Below are 15448 nucleotides of genomic sequence, written 5' to 3'. Positions count from 1 at the left end.
GCGACTTAGCAGCAGCAGCAGACAGCAAGCACTCTCTGGAGAGAGCACCAAAGGTAAGTGACACACTTCCAGTCACCATACACACCAAACCGTACCACACATGAGCTGATCCAATGCTATGAGATATTTGGGGGATGTAGAAGAGGGAACGATGAGGACTCAAGCAAAACTTGATAAAGACGACGACAGCTTAGGTGAGATCACGAGGGCAGCAAGATGATCAGAAACAATATAAGAAGGACAGTACAGGCAGCTGCTGTTGTTCAGTCGCTCAGTCGTGTCCTACCCTCTGCGACCTCATGGACCACGCCAGGCTTCCCTGTCCTTCACTATCTCCTGAACTTTGCCCAAACTCATGTCCATTGATTCAGTAATGCCATCCAACCATCTCATCCTCTGTCATCCCATTCTCCTCCCTCCTTCAATCTTTCCCAGCATCAGGGTCTTTTCCAAGGAGTCAGCTCTTCGCATCAGGTGGCCAAAGTTCTGGAGCTTCAGAGAGAACCCTAAATAACACCAAAACAAGCTGTGAGAGAGCCTCCTCAGAGAATGGGATAAGTTCAGCATGAATGGAACACAGCACATGTTTGGAAGGCATGAAAAAAGAGGAGGCTGGAGCAACAGTGAGAGATGTAGCTGAACAAATGGGAAGAGATCAGAGGATCAAAAGGTACAAAAACTGGGATAAAGATCTTATGAAAAGCAAGTCTTCTACTGGACCTTGAGAAATAGTAAAATCTGCCAAATCTCCAATATAAGATCTGTTCTGAATCCCCTGGAGAAAACACCATAGAATTTAATGTGCTCTCAGATCCAGGAAGGGAAAACCGAATAGTTTCTAATCAATACAAGTCAAAACATGCCAAAGGAAGAAAGCATCCCATCACTCCAGGCCCCTGGAAAAGGCTGTGACTTCGATTCAAAGGGAGTGCAACCACAGAAACAAACACAGCCCTCTGACTGCAGCGCTGATGGCGGAACACCCTCCTCTCCTGAGTGTCTCGCCTTCCAGAACTGTGATGCCCACTCGGGTACCCAGCAGCCTGAATTAAGTGAAATTAACCTCAATAAAATTAAGCAAAATTTAAATGTTGATTCCTTAGTTGCACTACCTATATGTCCCATACTCAGCAGCTCTATGTGACTAGTTGCTGCTATACTGGACAATGTAGATATATAGAATATTCCCCTCACTGTAGAAAATTCTATCCATCACTGCTGTCTTGGAGTTACCATTTATAGGAGGAAGAGGATAAAAATCCTTAAGGGCCAAAAGTCACTTGACAAACTTTTTTGAGATCCTGAGATCACTTGGTACTGAACTGGGGATACACATGTGTAATCCATAAATGGCTGCCAAGCAGAAGTTTAATATAAAAGAAAGAATTATGGAAATGAGGTAATTGTGTATATTCGACTGTAGGCAAAATCTAAATAATCTTGCCCTAACTCTATCAATAGACTCCACAGATGAAGCTTTGAACCAGACTTCTAAAAGAACTACAAGGTATACAACTACAAATGAATTTGACAAGATGGTTACAGTCAATTTATAAAGATGTGGTGTATACACACAAGCACACACAATGGAGAGTACTCAGCCATAAAAAAGAATGAAATTTTGCCATCTGCAATAACATGGATGAACTTGGAAGGTGCTGTGTTAAATGAAATGTCACACAGAGAAAGACAAATACTGTATGCAATCGCTTATATGTGGAATATAAAAAATACAGCATACTAGTGAATATAACAAAAGGAAACAGATTACAGGTACACAGAACAAATTAGAGGTTATGAGTGAGGAAAGGGAAGGTGGGACGGGCAAAATAGAGGTAATGGATTAAGAGATTAAAAACTATTAGGTATAAAATAAAGAAGCTACAAAGACAGACTGTATAGAACCAGGAATGTAGTCAACATTACAATACCTATAAACAGAGTATGATCTTTAAAAATTGTGAATCAACGTATGGAACTGTAAAGCAAACAAAACAAAAAAAGTAGATAAAAACAAAAAAAGGAGCTAAGATATAGCTCACTTATCACAACAGATGTCTTCTAAAATAGTTGCTGGGAAAATGAATGACATTTTACTTTAAAAGTAAAGCTTACCATTTAAAGGAATCCTGTGGAAACCAACCTATAAAGACGATTATCATCTCTTAATTTATCTAGTTAGACTACCTACTGTTTTTGACCTAAAAAAAAAAAAAACGCCACTTCTGTATTGCCAGAAATAGTCATAAGAAGTTAAATTCCAGGGAGCAAAGGTTAAACAGTTAAAGAGGTATTGGTGAGTACATACCTCCTCCTTCCTTTCCCAGGACCAGCTCTCCTGAGATTCATACATATTAATACTTAATGACTCCAGACAAATTTTATTCATAAGAATTTCAATGAGGAAAGAGAAAAAGGACTAAAATTCAACAGAAAATGGACACGGGAATTGAACAAGGAATCTCACAAAAGAGGCTCCCTCCTGAGTTAAGTTCATCTCACCAGCAACCAGAAAAACGCAAATCAAAAGCATACACAGGTATCTCAAAACACTTAAGAGGTAAAGTTTCGACAACTACCCATGCCAAAGTAGTTGGCACTACCTGGATGGGAGCAAATGGCAATCCCAGACACGGCTGCTAAGTGTGCAATGGGTAAAACCATTCAAGAGAATCATCAGGGACTATCAACTGAGGTTGAACAAACACACTTATAACACACACCTCCAAGTCTGTACATGTGCACGAGGAACACTACACAGTGATGATACAGCATTATTTCAGCACAAAAATTGAAAATAAACCAGTGTCAGTCAGTATCAGAAAGGATAAACTGGAATGTATGCATATAGCGATTAATCTCTATACCGCAGTAACAATAAGATCAACGGCAGCACTTACAATAGCATGGATGAGCCTCACAATGTAATACTGAGTGTAATTATTTCCATACAGTGCAAAAACAGCTAAAATTAAACTACCACTCTGGGATGGGTGTTCCAGGTTTCTAAATTACTTTAAAAGAAGAACAGAATACACATGGATCTGGTTATCACGGTGAGTCAGGATCTCTGGAAGGACAGCAAAGAGTTAGAAGGGTGTGCAGGGGAAGGCTTGTCCTGAGCTATTTATCTGTGTGATGGGTTTGTGCATGTTTTCTTTATGATACTTTATTAAGATGGACATCTTTGTTTTATACATTTTTCCATATGAATCCAGGAGTTGGTGAGGGACAGGGAGGCCTGGCGTGCTGCAGTCCATGGGGTCGCAAAGAGTCGGATACAACTGAGCGACTGAACTGAACTGATACGAATGCTACATTTCACACAGACACACAAAGCTTAAAAGAACAGTCTACACATACCACACATACAGTGTGAGATAACTGTTTCATTCCTCTCACAAGCACCTTTCAAACTCCTCCCTCTCACCCAGACTCACCTCTTGCAGTGCTTTACTCATCAATGGTGACATATTGATACTCTCCCCTCCTTCTGGATGGATTTGAAAATTCACTCTTTGATAAAGAATCTAAAAAAGAACACTATATATTATAATAGAATTGTTTTTAAATTTGCCTCTTTTTACAATGTAGACTTGAAATTTAAAAAGCATTCTTTTGAGGGGGAAAAACAAACAAACAAAAAAAATGCTATCTCCTAGTGGTAACAGGCTTGCTTCAGGGCTTCATGAACACCTTCCCAAGGATGCAACCACAGTTTCAGGAGCGGAATTAACTGTGGAAAACCTGATGTACAATGTAATGAATGACCAGGAGATAAAAATATGAATTCCAGAATTCTTCACATGCCTTTCACAACTGGCCTAACATCCCCCTGATGCAGATCTAGCCTGTGAATTTTAGGAAACTGAGCTTCTCTCCAACCAAAGACCACACCCTGCTATTTCCAAAGAGCTTCTAAGGGGATGGTGTCATCACCGGTTTTAATTCACATGGTTTCCAGTATACTACACAGGACCTCCTCTTATATATTTTGTTCTTGACAATACTAATGTTCCCCATTATATTCAATAAATTGTTTCCTAATACTATTCTCTTATTTCTCATACCTGTAGCCTTTCTTTACTGGAATAAAGCCAACAACACTATTTTATAGCTTAATATCTTCAAATTTCTAAGTAACGAACTATTTTTTCCATAAATTAAAATTTTCATATTATTGGAAAAATAAAAAAAGCACAAACCCAAGATCCACAGACCCAACAAAATACACTTGATACAGTTCAGGATTTACTTTATTGAGAGACTTACTTCTGTCTTCAGAGAGCTGCTGGCAGCTAAAAGAAGTACAATGCTGCTGGGAGGGCAATGTGTCAGAGCAAAAGCCATGAGCTCTTGCCGAGTGGCCAAGTCCTGGTAACCTTCTGATTGTGCTAACTGGCTACAAACATCCCAGCTTTTAGAGTAACCTGAAAAATGGGCAAGAAAAAACAAACTGATTTTCACTAGAAGAAAAAAATTTTCAATCCAACTTGAAAAATGTAATGGCTTTTTACTGAGGTCTTATGTTACCAAAGCAAAGTCAGTCATAGTGATATGTATCATTATATAAGCAGAAAAACATAATGATCTAAAATAGAAAAGAAATATTAGGTGAGTGTATTATCCAGAAAGTTCAGCAGTGCTCCAGACAAGTTTTTCTGATAAACTATGTTAAATTTCAGATGAAAATGACTACAAATAGTAAATTATCTTCAACCTGGCAATGACTACAGATAATTTACTAAGATTTGATGTTGAGTAAAAATGACTGAGTATCTGAATTCAGAAAGAACTGAGTGTGGACCAAGCACTGTGTGAGCTTGAGACAGGTCCAAACATCATCCCTCACCATCGCAAAAAAACAAAAATAATAGTAATTCCTCTTTCCCTTGGTTGTAAAGTGAAAATGAAAGTCGCTCAGTTGTATCCGACTCTATGCAACCCCACAGACTGTACAGTCCATGTAATTCTCCAAGCCAGAATACTGGAATGGATAGCTGTTCCCTTCTCCAGGGGATCTTCCCAACCCAGGGATTGAACCCAGGTCTCCCTCATTGCAGGCAGATTCTTTACCATCTGAGCCACTAAGGAAGGTTGTTAAGGGAAGACTGTAAAGATTAAACAATCTTTATTTTTAAAAAAACTGTACTTAAAAGCAGTTTATACACTGCAGAGTTCTAGAAAAAGATAAATTATTGTGGAAAGCTACAAAGAATCATCCACTTCACAGATGAAGACAGAGGTCCAGGGACAGTGCCAAAAATACAGTCAGAGTCTGACTCTCGGCAGAGGGCTTTGCCCTATGCAAGTTTATGCTCTAAACTCTTAAAATGCATTTTCATTCTTATTTGAAGGAGATCCAGTTAGAAAGTAGGTCTTGTTTCTAAGTACAAAGGCCTTGGCCCAGGATAATTTCTCTAAATATACAAAGTCAGAATTAATCCAAGTACTATCCTTATAGGAATAAATTTAATACAAAGCTCTCTAATAAATGATAGTGAATTAAGACAATGATTTTCCAGAATACCATAACTATTCTGAATTTCAGTTCAGTTCAGTTCAGTTGCTCAGTCGTGTCCGACTCTTTGTGACCCCATGAATCACAGCATGCCAGGCCTCCCTGTGCATCACTAACTCCTGGAGTTCACTCAAACTCATGTCTATCAAGTCGGTGATGCCATCCAGCCATCTCATCCTCTGTCGTCCCCTTCTCCTCCTGCCCCCAATCCCTCCCAGCATCAGAGTCTTTTCCAATGAGTCAACTTTTCGCATGAGGTGGCCAAAGTATTGGAGTTTCAGCTTTAGCATCATTCCTTCCAAAGAAATCCCAGGGCTGATCTCCTTCAGAATGGACTGGTTGGATCTCCTTGCAGTCCAAGGGACTCTCAAGAGTCTTCTCCAACACCACAGTTCAAAAGCATCAATTCTTCGGCGCTCAGCCTTCTTCAAGTACAACTCTCACATCCATACATGACCACAGGAAAAACCAGAGCCTTGACTAGACGGACCTTTGTTGGCAAAGTAATGTCTCTGCTTTTTAATATGCTATCTAGGTTGGTCATAACTTTCCTTCCAAGGAGTAAGCGTCTTTTAATATCATGGCTGCAGTCACCATCTGCAGTGATTTAGTGGTGCACAATCACTAGGTTAATATTTGACAGTTTTTCCATGAAACCAGTTTTCCAATGCTGAGGTTGTAAAGTGTTAAGCTTTTACCCAGTTTTCAACATTTTCACAGATGTATCGCCAAACTCTCTCCTTGACCAAACTTCACTCAGGCTTCTCTGAGTCCTCTTTTAAACAAGGCCTCTACCTTGGCCCAGCCTTTGTTGAACCTGTTATAATCCAGTTTCAGTCAAGAATCCTGCCAAGTCAGTTTAAAGAGAATCTCCCACCCTTTGTATCTGATCACCCTGGCGTGCCACCAGTAAGTCAGTTTAGTACAAATGCCCCTATCCCGGATGTCTCATCACTGTATTTTTCAACCATTGTTGATTCCCTTAACCTGATCCTCGGTGATAAATTCCCAGCTGTCTTTTCTGTATTTGGAGTTGAGCCTGATTTCTCTCCCGTTACAAAAGTCCTAAATAAAGTCTTCCTTACTACTTTTAACAAGTGTCAGAATATCGTTTATCTACCAGTATACAGCAAGTTTACACGTCATCAGCGTGCAGCACCAGGAGGTATCACAAGTGAAGCGCTGCCTCGTTAGCCATGCACAGACATGCACAGGCAGTAGGCAAACAGCTCAGTGTGCCTGAGTTCCCACATACTCAGGCACAACTGCAAAAAGCAGATCATTTAGCCCAGAGCCTATGACAAGACAACATTCCTGGCTACTCCTCTGGGGAATGTGCTCTTTCACAGAGAAATTATTCCACAATACAACCTGCTTATCCTCCAGAGACTTGAGTTATAATTTCAATATCAGTGGCAAGCTACTTCCCAACTGCTCAAATTCGAAAAGCATTTTGTGATCTTGTAAAGAAATTAAAGGATAGAAACAGTGACAATGTAATCACAAATTACAGATATTTCAAATTTGAAATTTTTTCTTTTATATGTCAAATACATAAAAAAATTTACATATTTTGTAATATTTTAAAATTAAAATATTTTACATAAAATTGCTATTAAAATTATGAGCCTACTTTTAATATGGAATGGAAAGCAACCATATCCCAGATAAAACGTAACCCCTTGAGCCCATTAAAGTATTTACATTAATATACAAGCACATGGAATACCTACTTATCAGTGCTCACAAAACATCTCCCAAGGCCTATGAACACAGTGTGGCTGGCTTACCAATTAGACCAAGTGATTTCAAAAGAGATCTCTTCCATGAGTCAGAACATGAGCAAAGTGTTAAGTGGTGTCTACTTCACCTGTGGCCATCAGCTCCTGACAATGCACATTGGCAGCTTTGTAGTCATGGAAACGCAGTGCCTGCTCCACTAGAAGGATGAGAACCTGTCCACGCCTTTCTTCTGGGTCTTCACCTATAAACACATGCAAACAACTTACTGTTTGGGGCAGTATCAACGGATAGAGGAGTTCCTTAACTCTATCTTTCTAGTTAATTCTCAAATGAAAAACAGAGATTAGAAAGATTTTTATAAGACAACAGGACAAAAGGTCAAGGCCACTTAGACCTTTCAATTTGGTTATTAATCATGAAATTCTCAGTCTCCAAAGTGATCAATGATTAATATCGGCCCCATACAAAATATAAATTGGTACAACCATTGTGGAGAACAGTACGAAGCTTCCTTAAAAAAGCAAAAATAAAACTATCATATGATCTATCAATCCCACTGCTGGACATGTATCCAGAGAAAACCATAAACCAAAAGGCTGCTTGCACCCCCATGTTCACTGTAGCACTGTCTAACAGCCAAGCCACAGAAGCAACGTAAATGTCCATCAACAGAGGAATGGATAAAGAAGACGAGGTACACAGATACAAGGGAATATTATTCAGCCATAAAAAAGAATGAAATAATGCCATTTGCAGCAACATAGATGGACCTAGAAATCGTCACACTGAGTGAAGTAAGACAAGGACAAACATCTTATGATATCACTCAGACATGGAATCCAATTTTTCTAAAAAAGAAAAGAAATGAAATTATTACAGAACAAAAACAGACTAACAGATAACGAAAACAAACTCGGTAGGGAGGGATAAATGAGAAACCTGAGATGAACACACACACACTATTATATATAAGGTACATAACCAACAAGGACCTACTTTATGGCAAATGAAACTCTATTCAATATTTCGTGATAATCTATATGAGAAAAGAATCTAAAAAAGAATGAATATGTGTACATTTATAACTGGATCACTCCACTGTACACTAATACAACACTGTAAATCTGTGAAACTTCAGGAAAATACAGATATACCAGCCCCCGGACCAGCCATTCCGACGTAGGTAGGTAGAGGAAAAGTTTTCCTCCAAACGGAATTTAAACATGCTTCCTATTTATTCTAGTATTTGAATGTCCTAATTCTAATCAATAATGACAAATAAAATAAAAACCATAAATACAAAGTAAAATGGATTTAAATTTTATAGTTTCATTGTGAGAAAGTTAGTTTGTGTATCAGGTGATCTGAGCAGGTGGTTAAAAGAAAAAACATAACCAAAAACAAGCTTGAAAACAATGATTCTAGAAAAGTCCTACAAAGAAAACCAAGTTCACAGGGGGAAGAGCCAGCAGTAGAACCAGACTAGGAATCTACTAAAGAAAATGGTCTAAATGTTTAGTTTGAAGAAAATACTAATGGTAGCAGGACAAAACTTTGAATATATGAAATATAATTTAAACTATGTCCACAAATTCTTTGGTACTCCCTTCTAAAGATGGAGCTTACTGCTTCTCCCCTTGAATGGGGATGGCTAGTGATTTATTTCTAACAGAGTCAGCTGTAAACGATGGTGACTGACTTCCAAGAGGAGGTTGTAAAAAAGCACTACAGGCTCTGCCCTGCTCTCTGGATCAATTGCTCCAGGAGAAAGCCAGGAGTCGCCTTGTTGAGAAGATGCCCGAGAAGCCCCACGGAGAGCTCCCCGGGGCAAGGGGCTGAGGCTTCTGACCACCAGCCAGAGAGTAACGCAGGCCTGTTCCAACAGCTGTGGAAGCCATCTCAGGCTCACCCAAGCCCAGTCAACTTCAAGTGGAGCCTATAAATATTTCCCTTGAACTTGGGAGGGCCTGTGTGACTGCTTCTGTGAATAAGACACATTAGAGATGAAGCGGCCCAAATTCCAAAGCTAAATTACAGCAAAATGACATGAAGCTTTTGTTGGTTTCTCTTCTGTGCAGAGTGCATCATGAGAAACGCTGGGCTGGAAGAAGCACAAGCTGGAATCAAGACTGCTGGGAGAAATATCAATCACCTCAGATATGCACATGACACCACCATTATGGCAGAAAGTGAAGAGGAACTAAAAAGCCTCTTGATGAAAGTGAAACAGGAGAGTGAAAAAGTTGGCTTAAAGCTCAACATTCAGAAAAGTAAGATCATGGCATCCAGTCCCATCACTTCATGGGAGAGAGATGGGAAAACAGTGGAAACAGTGCCAGACTTTATTTTTGGGGGCCCCAAAATCACTGTAGATGGTGATTGCAGCCATGAAATTAAAAGACGCTTACTCCTTGGAAGGAAAGTTATGACAATCCTAGATAGCATATTAAAAAGCAGAGACATTACTTTGCCAACAAAGGTCCATCTAGTCAAGGCTATGGTTCTTCCTGTGGTCATGTATGGATGTGAGAGCTGGACTGTGAAGAAGGCTGAGCGCCGAAGAATTGATGCTTTTGAACTGTGGTGTTGGAGAAGACTCGAGAGTCCCTTGGACTGCAAGGAGATCCAACCAGTCCATCCTAAAGGAGATCAGTCCTGGGTGTTCATTGGAAGGACTAATGCTGAAGCTGAAATTCCAATACTTTGGCCACCTCATGCGAAGAGTTGATTCACTGGAAAAGACCCTGATGCTGGGAGGGATTGGGGGCAGGAGAAGAAGGGGACGACAGTGGATGAGATGGCTGGATGGTATAACCGAATCAATGGAGATGAGTTTGGGTAGACTCCGGGAGTTGGTGATGGACAGGGAGGCCTGGCGTGCTGCGATGCATGGGGTCACAAAGAGTCAGACACGACTGTGTGACTGAACTGAACTGAACTTGGGATACTGGCTCTGGGAGCCCTAGGCCACCACATAAGAAATCCAGGTAGTCTGACAACAACGTAAGGAAAGATGGTAAGGAGAAACCACATAGAGAAGAGAAAGCCCGAGCTACTCCAGCCCCCAGCTTTTTCAATCTTCTCAGCCCAGGTGCCAGACATGTGAACAAAGCAATCTTTGAGATAAGCACAGCCCTAACTGCTATATCTGACTGCAGTTTCATAAAAGACCCTGAGCTGCCCAGTCAACCTTCAGAACTGGGATAGATAAGAAGACATGACTGTTGTTATTTTAAGCTGCTAGGTTTCAGGGTGGTTTGTAAAGCAGCAATAAATATCCGCAGCATTCTGTAAGCTGCATGTTACCTGCCCGTGATTCCTTTCTTAACACCACTCCCCCCCTCCAGCTAAATATTAAAATTGTCTTTTGGATTCTCTAACATCTGTTTACAGAAGCCATGGACTACCCTCATACCCCATGATGCAACACAGTTCTCTGCTTCTGCAGCCCTCTAAGATGCTAAATTCCCAGAGGGCAGCAGGTGTGTAATAGAACTCTGTATCCAAAGTACCTGACAAAGGGGCATTACTTTCCTCTCTGGGGCCTCTATTTCCCCATCTGTAAAATGCCAGTAAGGAGAGCCTGCAGTGAACAGCAGAAGAGCCAGTGTGTTAAAAGGGCACAGAAGGGAGCTGGCACACAGCAGTCACAGGTACACAGTAGCTATTATGTGCACTCAGGGGGCTCACAATAAAAGCACCCTGTTGAATGAAATATGGATACTAGTCTTCTCCTTTAATGATACTGGACTGAAGTTATAACACAGATTCCACATTCAACTTTGTGAAACAGAGGTGGTCAAGTTGAGATGGTTCCAAATAGGAGAACTAAAATAGCTGCAACAAAGAAAAGCGATTTGAACACCAGGTGTTCCACACAAATGTACTCGGCAGGACTGAAGAGTAATGTTCATACCATTAAAAATGCAGGCCTATCTTGATCACTGATATTCCTATTTTTAGGTCAGTGTCACAGGGATGAAAATGGAAATTAACAGTAGTAGGCAGGTACATGGAAAATGTAGACAGCATCCCTGACTGCTTCATTAGTGTCTATGAACTGGATCCTTAAGAAATTCTTCCCTGATGATCAGAGTGCTTTCAAGTTTACAAAGTGCTTTTGTACGCATTAACTCATGTGAGTCTCATAACCTAGACTTAAAGCAGGGGGTGCATTCCTATTTTCCAGAAGCTGAAGCTTAAGTCATTTAGCACGTGAATAGGAGAGTAAGGACGGGACCAGTCTTCAGACCCCACACTCAACTTCTCTGCCGCCTTCCAAGATACCTCCTGATGGCTGCCTGGCCCCCAAGGGATATCTGAGCACATCTCCAAGGCCAGAGGTAAAAATGCTAGTATTACGCTTTCAGATAGGCTAGAAAAGGACATCTGACACGATAAAATATACTAAAACTATAAAGCCTTAAGAAGAAGAGTCCTATTTAGATTTTAAAACATAAATGTGTCTACCAAATATGCATATACATATATATATATACTTAAAGCTCAAAATATAAACAAAATCCTCTTTACTTTTTTTAAGCTAAACATGGAATTTAACCCCATTTTAATTAAAAACAATTTCTGGGGTTAAAAGCCATCTTCAGGCAGGACTAGATCTTGAGGCATGTAGACTGCCACTGGGGGGTTTTCCTTCTCTCTCTCAAATATTGCATTTTCACAAAACTGATCAGACAAATGACTGCCAGCATCCCTGAGGTTGTATCCTTACGAATTTAATTTAGAAAAGAAGAACGTGCTTCTGTCTTACTGTGTTTATATAGCAAACGTCAGGAAAGATTTTGATTGGTTTTTCTTGAGTTGCACGGTCATCTCTGCGCTGGCAGGTGGACAGAAGGTACTGGCAGGACGACAGTGCCAACAACTGTGGCAAAGCATCTTGACTGGCAAGTCTCCGCTGGGAGAGGGACGGGGTCCCAAAGCAAGACCACTTAGCAAACCAACAGACATGTCCAGTATAGACAGCTGGTGTTTTGAGTCAGCGGGCGGGCTCATTTTCATTCTTTTAGTTGAAATGGGAAGGTATTTGTCACAAAATTGTGCTGGATTTGAAAATTTTAAGCTGCACACTTTAAAATCTGTTTAAGAAGATGAGGACTCACTTGAAGATGTCCATCAGGTGGGATACACATTGGATGAATCAAAAATACAAAAGAAAAACGTTAAAAGACTGGTAAGCACAACAGCGTGACACATGAAGTGTAGACTCAGAAATGCTCTGTTACTTAACCCTGCTGAGCAAGATCCTTAACTTCTCTGACCTTCAATTCCCCTCATAAAACAGGGAGAAAACATCAACATCATTTAACAGAAAATGAAATGAGACAATGCATGAGAAAACCTGGCCAAACAGTAACTGCACAAATTGTTCTAAGTAATTATTCAGGTTCAAAAATGTTGATTTGGGAGAATGGCATTGAAACACGTATAATATCATATATGAAATGAATTGCCAGTCCAGGTTCGATGCAGGATACAGGAAGCTTGGGGCTGGTACATTGGGATGACCCAGTGGGATGGTATGGGGAGGGAGGTGGGAGGGGGGTTCAGGATGGGGAACACATGTATATCCGTGGCCGATTCATGTTGATGTATGGCAAAACCAATATAATATTGTAAAGTAATTAACCTCCAATTAAAATAAATAAATTTATATTAAAAAGAAAATATTACACCAAATGTGGAAACTGAAGGTGAACTAGTTGAGCTGGCTTGTCCTACTTTTTACGTTTTCTGGTTATAAATGGTAACTCTGACTTCTCCTTCTGATCCTGCATGACCATGGAACCCCAAATAAGTCTGCCTTCATTTAGAAGACAGAAGTCCAAGCAGCTCAACATAGGAACACATTTTAATAACATGCCAATCTTGCCGGAAAAGACAAAACCTTGCTGAAAAGCAGCTCCTCTCATACCTAGTAGCGCATATTCCAGTGTTTTCCTAGGATGGTGCACAGCAGTGAAGCATTCAAAACTTACCTGCTACCCTCAGCAGCTCAGCAAGGCCCAGCAGCTTGGTGGACTGCTTGTAGCACGTGGGGGACTGGCAAATACACTCCTTGATGAGGCCGATCCGATCAGAGCACAACCGCACTACAAAGGAAGACACACTGATGACTCGTGACCAGGGACACACGAAGGTCTGCTGACCTCCCTAATTTCAGGCAAATGAACGAAGTGAAGACTGTGTTATCCCCAGATCAATAAGAATTAAGTAAAAGACAATTTAAAAAAATAATGAAGTTACTGTTGACTCTGAATAGATAATATACAATAAAGATCCTTTACCAAAAAAGTTCTGAAACACACCAAGTTGAACTGACATTCTGAAATTAAGAGAGAAGTGCTGCATTTTCAAGTCAGGACTAACGGAAAATTTTAAAGACAGTGGTATTTGTCTTTGAAAATTTCATATACTTCCTTGTACACCTGTTTGCCCACCATACCTCAGCTTCCCAAAATCTATCCCAAATTCCAAATATCCACTTTCTACCTCCGCCACATCACTTCGGTTGGGACAGTAAAAGTCCTTGAAGCACTCACTGGTCCATTTTATATAAATGACATAAAGGAGAAAGATAGTAGCTTTTCTTTGGAACAGAATTTTGGAGAAACGGTAAATTTTTATTGGGATTAAATTTCAGACTTTCAGAAAGGTTGCAAGAATGATACAAAGAATTCCTCTAAATAGTTTTCGCCAAGATTAACCCAGAATTTTCAGTGTTCAAGATATAACTTTCAGGGAATATTTTACTATTATCTCCAACTGAGGTAGGTAAAGTTCAAAGCCATTAAGTTGACACAGATCACACAGGTCAAAGTGGGCTGACTCAGAAACTAAACACAAGAAGACAAAATCATGGCTGCATGTCATGCTGCCGCTGCTGCTGCTGCTAAGTCACTTCAGTCGTGTCCGACTCTGTGCGACCCCATAGACGGCAGCCCACCAGGCTCCCCCGTCCCTGGGATTCTCCAGGCAAGAACACTGGAGTGGGTTGCCATCCCTAGCAGGGTGTTAGTCCCTCAAAGTCAAGAGGTACCCTTTCATTATTTTGGTTGCTGAAATAAACATGCCTAAATTAATTTTTATTGAATGTAAGGAAAGGAGCATGGAGAGAGGAGAAAGAAGGGACAGGAGTGGAGGGAAAAAGGGAGAAGGCAAAAGAGGGTAAGACCACTCTAATTCTGCCAGCATTAAGAGAAACTCCAAGGAAAATTATAAAATGACAGCTGATACTTGCAGAGCTCTTAATATATCCCAAACACTGTAAACATAACAGACTTAATCTTCGTAAGCAATTCGATAAGATGCTTATTACTACACTCATTCTGTAAACAAGAAAAGCTAAATACAAAGAAAGGTTAAGACAAGTGTCCAATTATTCAGCAATACATGAAAAACTGGGTTTCCCTTGTGGCTCAGATGGTAAAGAATCTGCCTGCAATGCAAGAGACCCAGGTTCGATCCCTGGGTCAGGACTATCCCCTGGAGGAGGAAATGGCAACTCACTCCAGTATTCCTGCCTGGAAAATCCCATGGACAGAGGAACCTGGCAGGCTGCAGTCCATGAGGTGGCAAAGCATCAGACACAACTCAGTGACTAACCCTAACTAACCTAAGGCTGGGCTTCACACAACACTCTTAAGTCTGGAAAATCGATGGACTCTATCGTAGAAAGCACACAGAGATAACTGAAACATCTTAAATTGGTTCACTTGAATATAAGAATAATTACTACAACACAGACACCCAAGATAGAAGGAAAAGTACACACACAAACACATCATAGGTGACCCTTACATAAGGAATCATTTTTATATATTTCTGATCCTGTTTTCTATTAACTCATGCACTATATCTAGCACCACTAGCCTTCACCGCTGGAAACATCAACTCTGAGAGTGTAGGCAAAGAAGGGAATCAAAACAAAACAAAGTGACAAAGTGAACCACTGTACACTGACTACAATAAAAAAAAAAAAAAAATAGCTGGACCCTAAGTCTTTAAATATCAAGTTATTCTGTTGATCCAGGATTACTGATGAATATGAAAACAGCTTAAACCTAAACTGCACCTGTGGCATAAATACAACGAACAGTGCACAAAAGGAATACTCCATCCCACACCCAGGAGTCATTCTAACAGGAAACTCCAAGTCAATAT

General features: G+C 40.3%; 1 protein-coding gene across 7 annotated transcripts in view; it reads right to left on the bottom strand.

Moving 5' to 3' along the window:
• NBAS (NBAS subunit of NRZ tethering complex) overlaps window positions 1-15448 on the bottom strand; it is a 330504-nt gene that overhangs the window by 147977 nt on the left and 167079 nt on the right. For all 7 annotated transcript variants that reach the window (XM_055540893.1, XM_055540896.1, XM_055540894.1 and 4 more), the window contains 4 exons: window positions 13264-13377; window positions 7392-7505; window positions 4273-4430; window positions 3441-3530 (listed from right to left, as the gene is read on the bottom strand). In XM_055540893.1, the coding sequence (XP_055396868.1) occupies window positions 3441-3530; window positions 4273-4430; window positions 7392-7505; window positions 13264-13377 (476 nt within the window). The remainder of the gene's footprint in view (window positions 1-3440; window positions 3531-4272; window positions 4431-7391; window positions 7506-13263; window positions 13378-15448) is intronic.

This window comes from Bubalus kerabau, chromosome 11 (genome assembly GCF_029407905.1).
Source record: "Bubalus kerabau isolate K-KA32 ecotype Philippines breed swamp buffalo chromosome 11, PCC_UOA_SB_1v2, whole genome shotgun sequence".
Lineage (NCBI taxonomy): Eukaryota > Metazoa > Chordata > Mammalia > Artiodactyla > Bovidae > Bubalus > Bubalus kerabau.
This window is presented reverse-complemented; position numbering and strand designations above follow the sequence as displayed.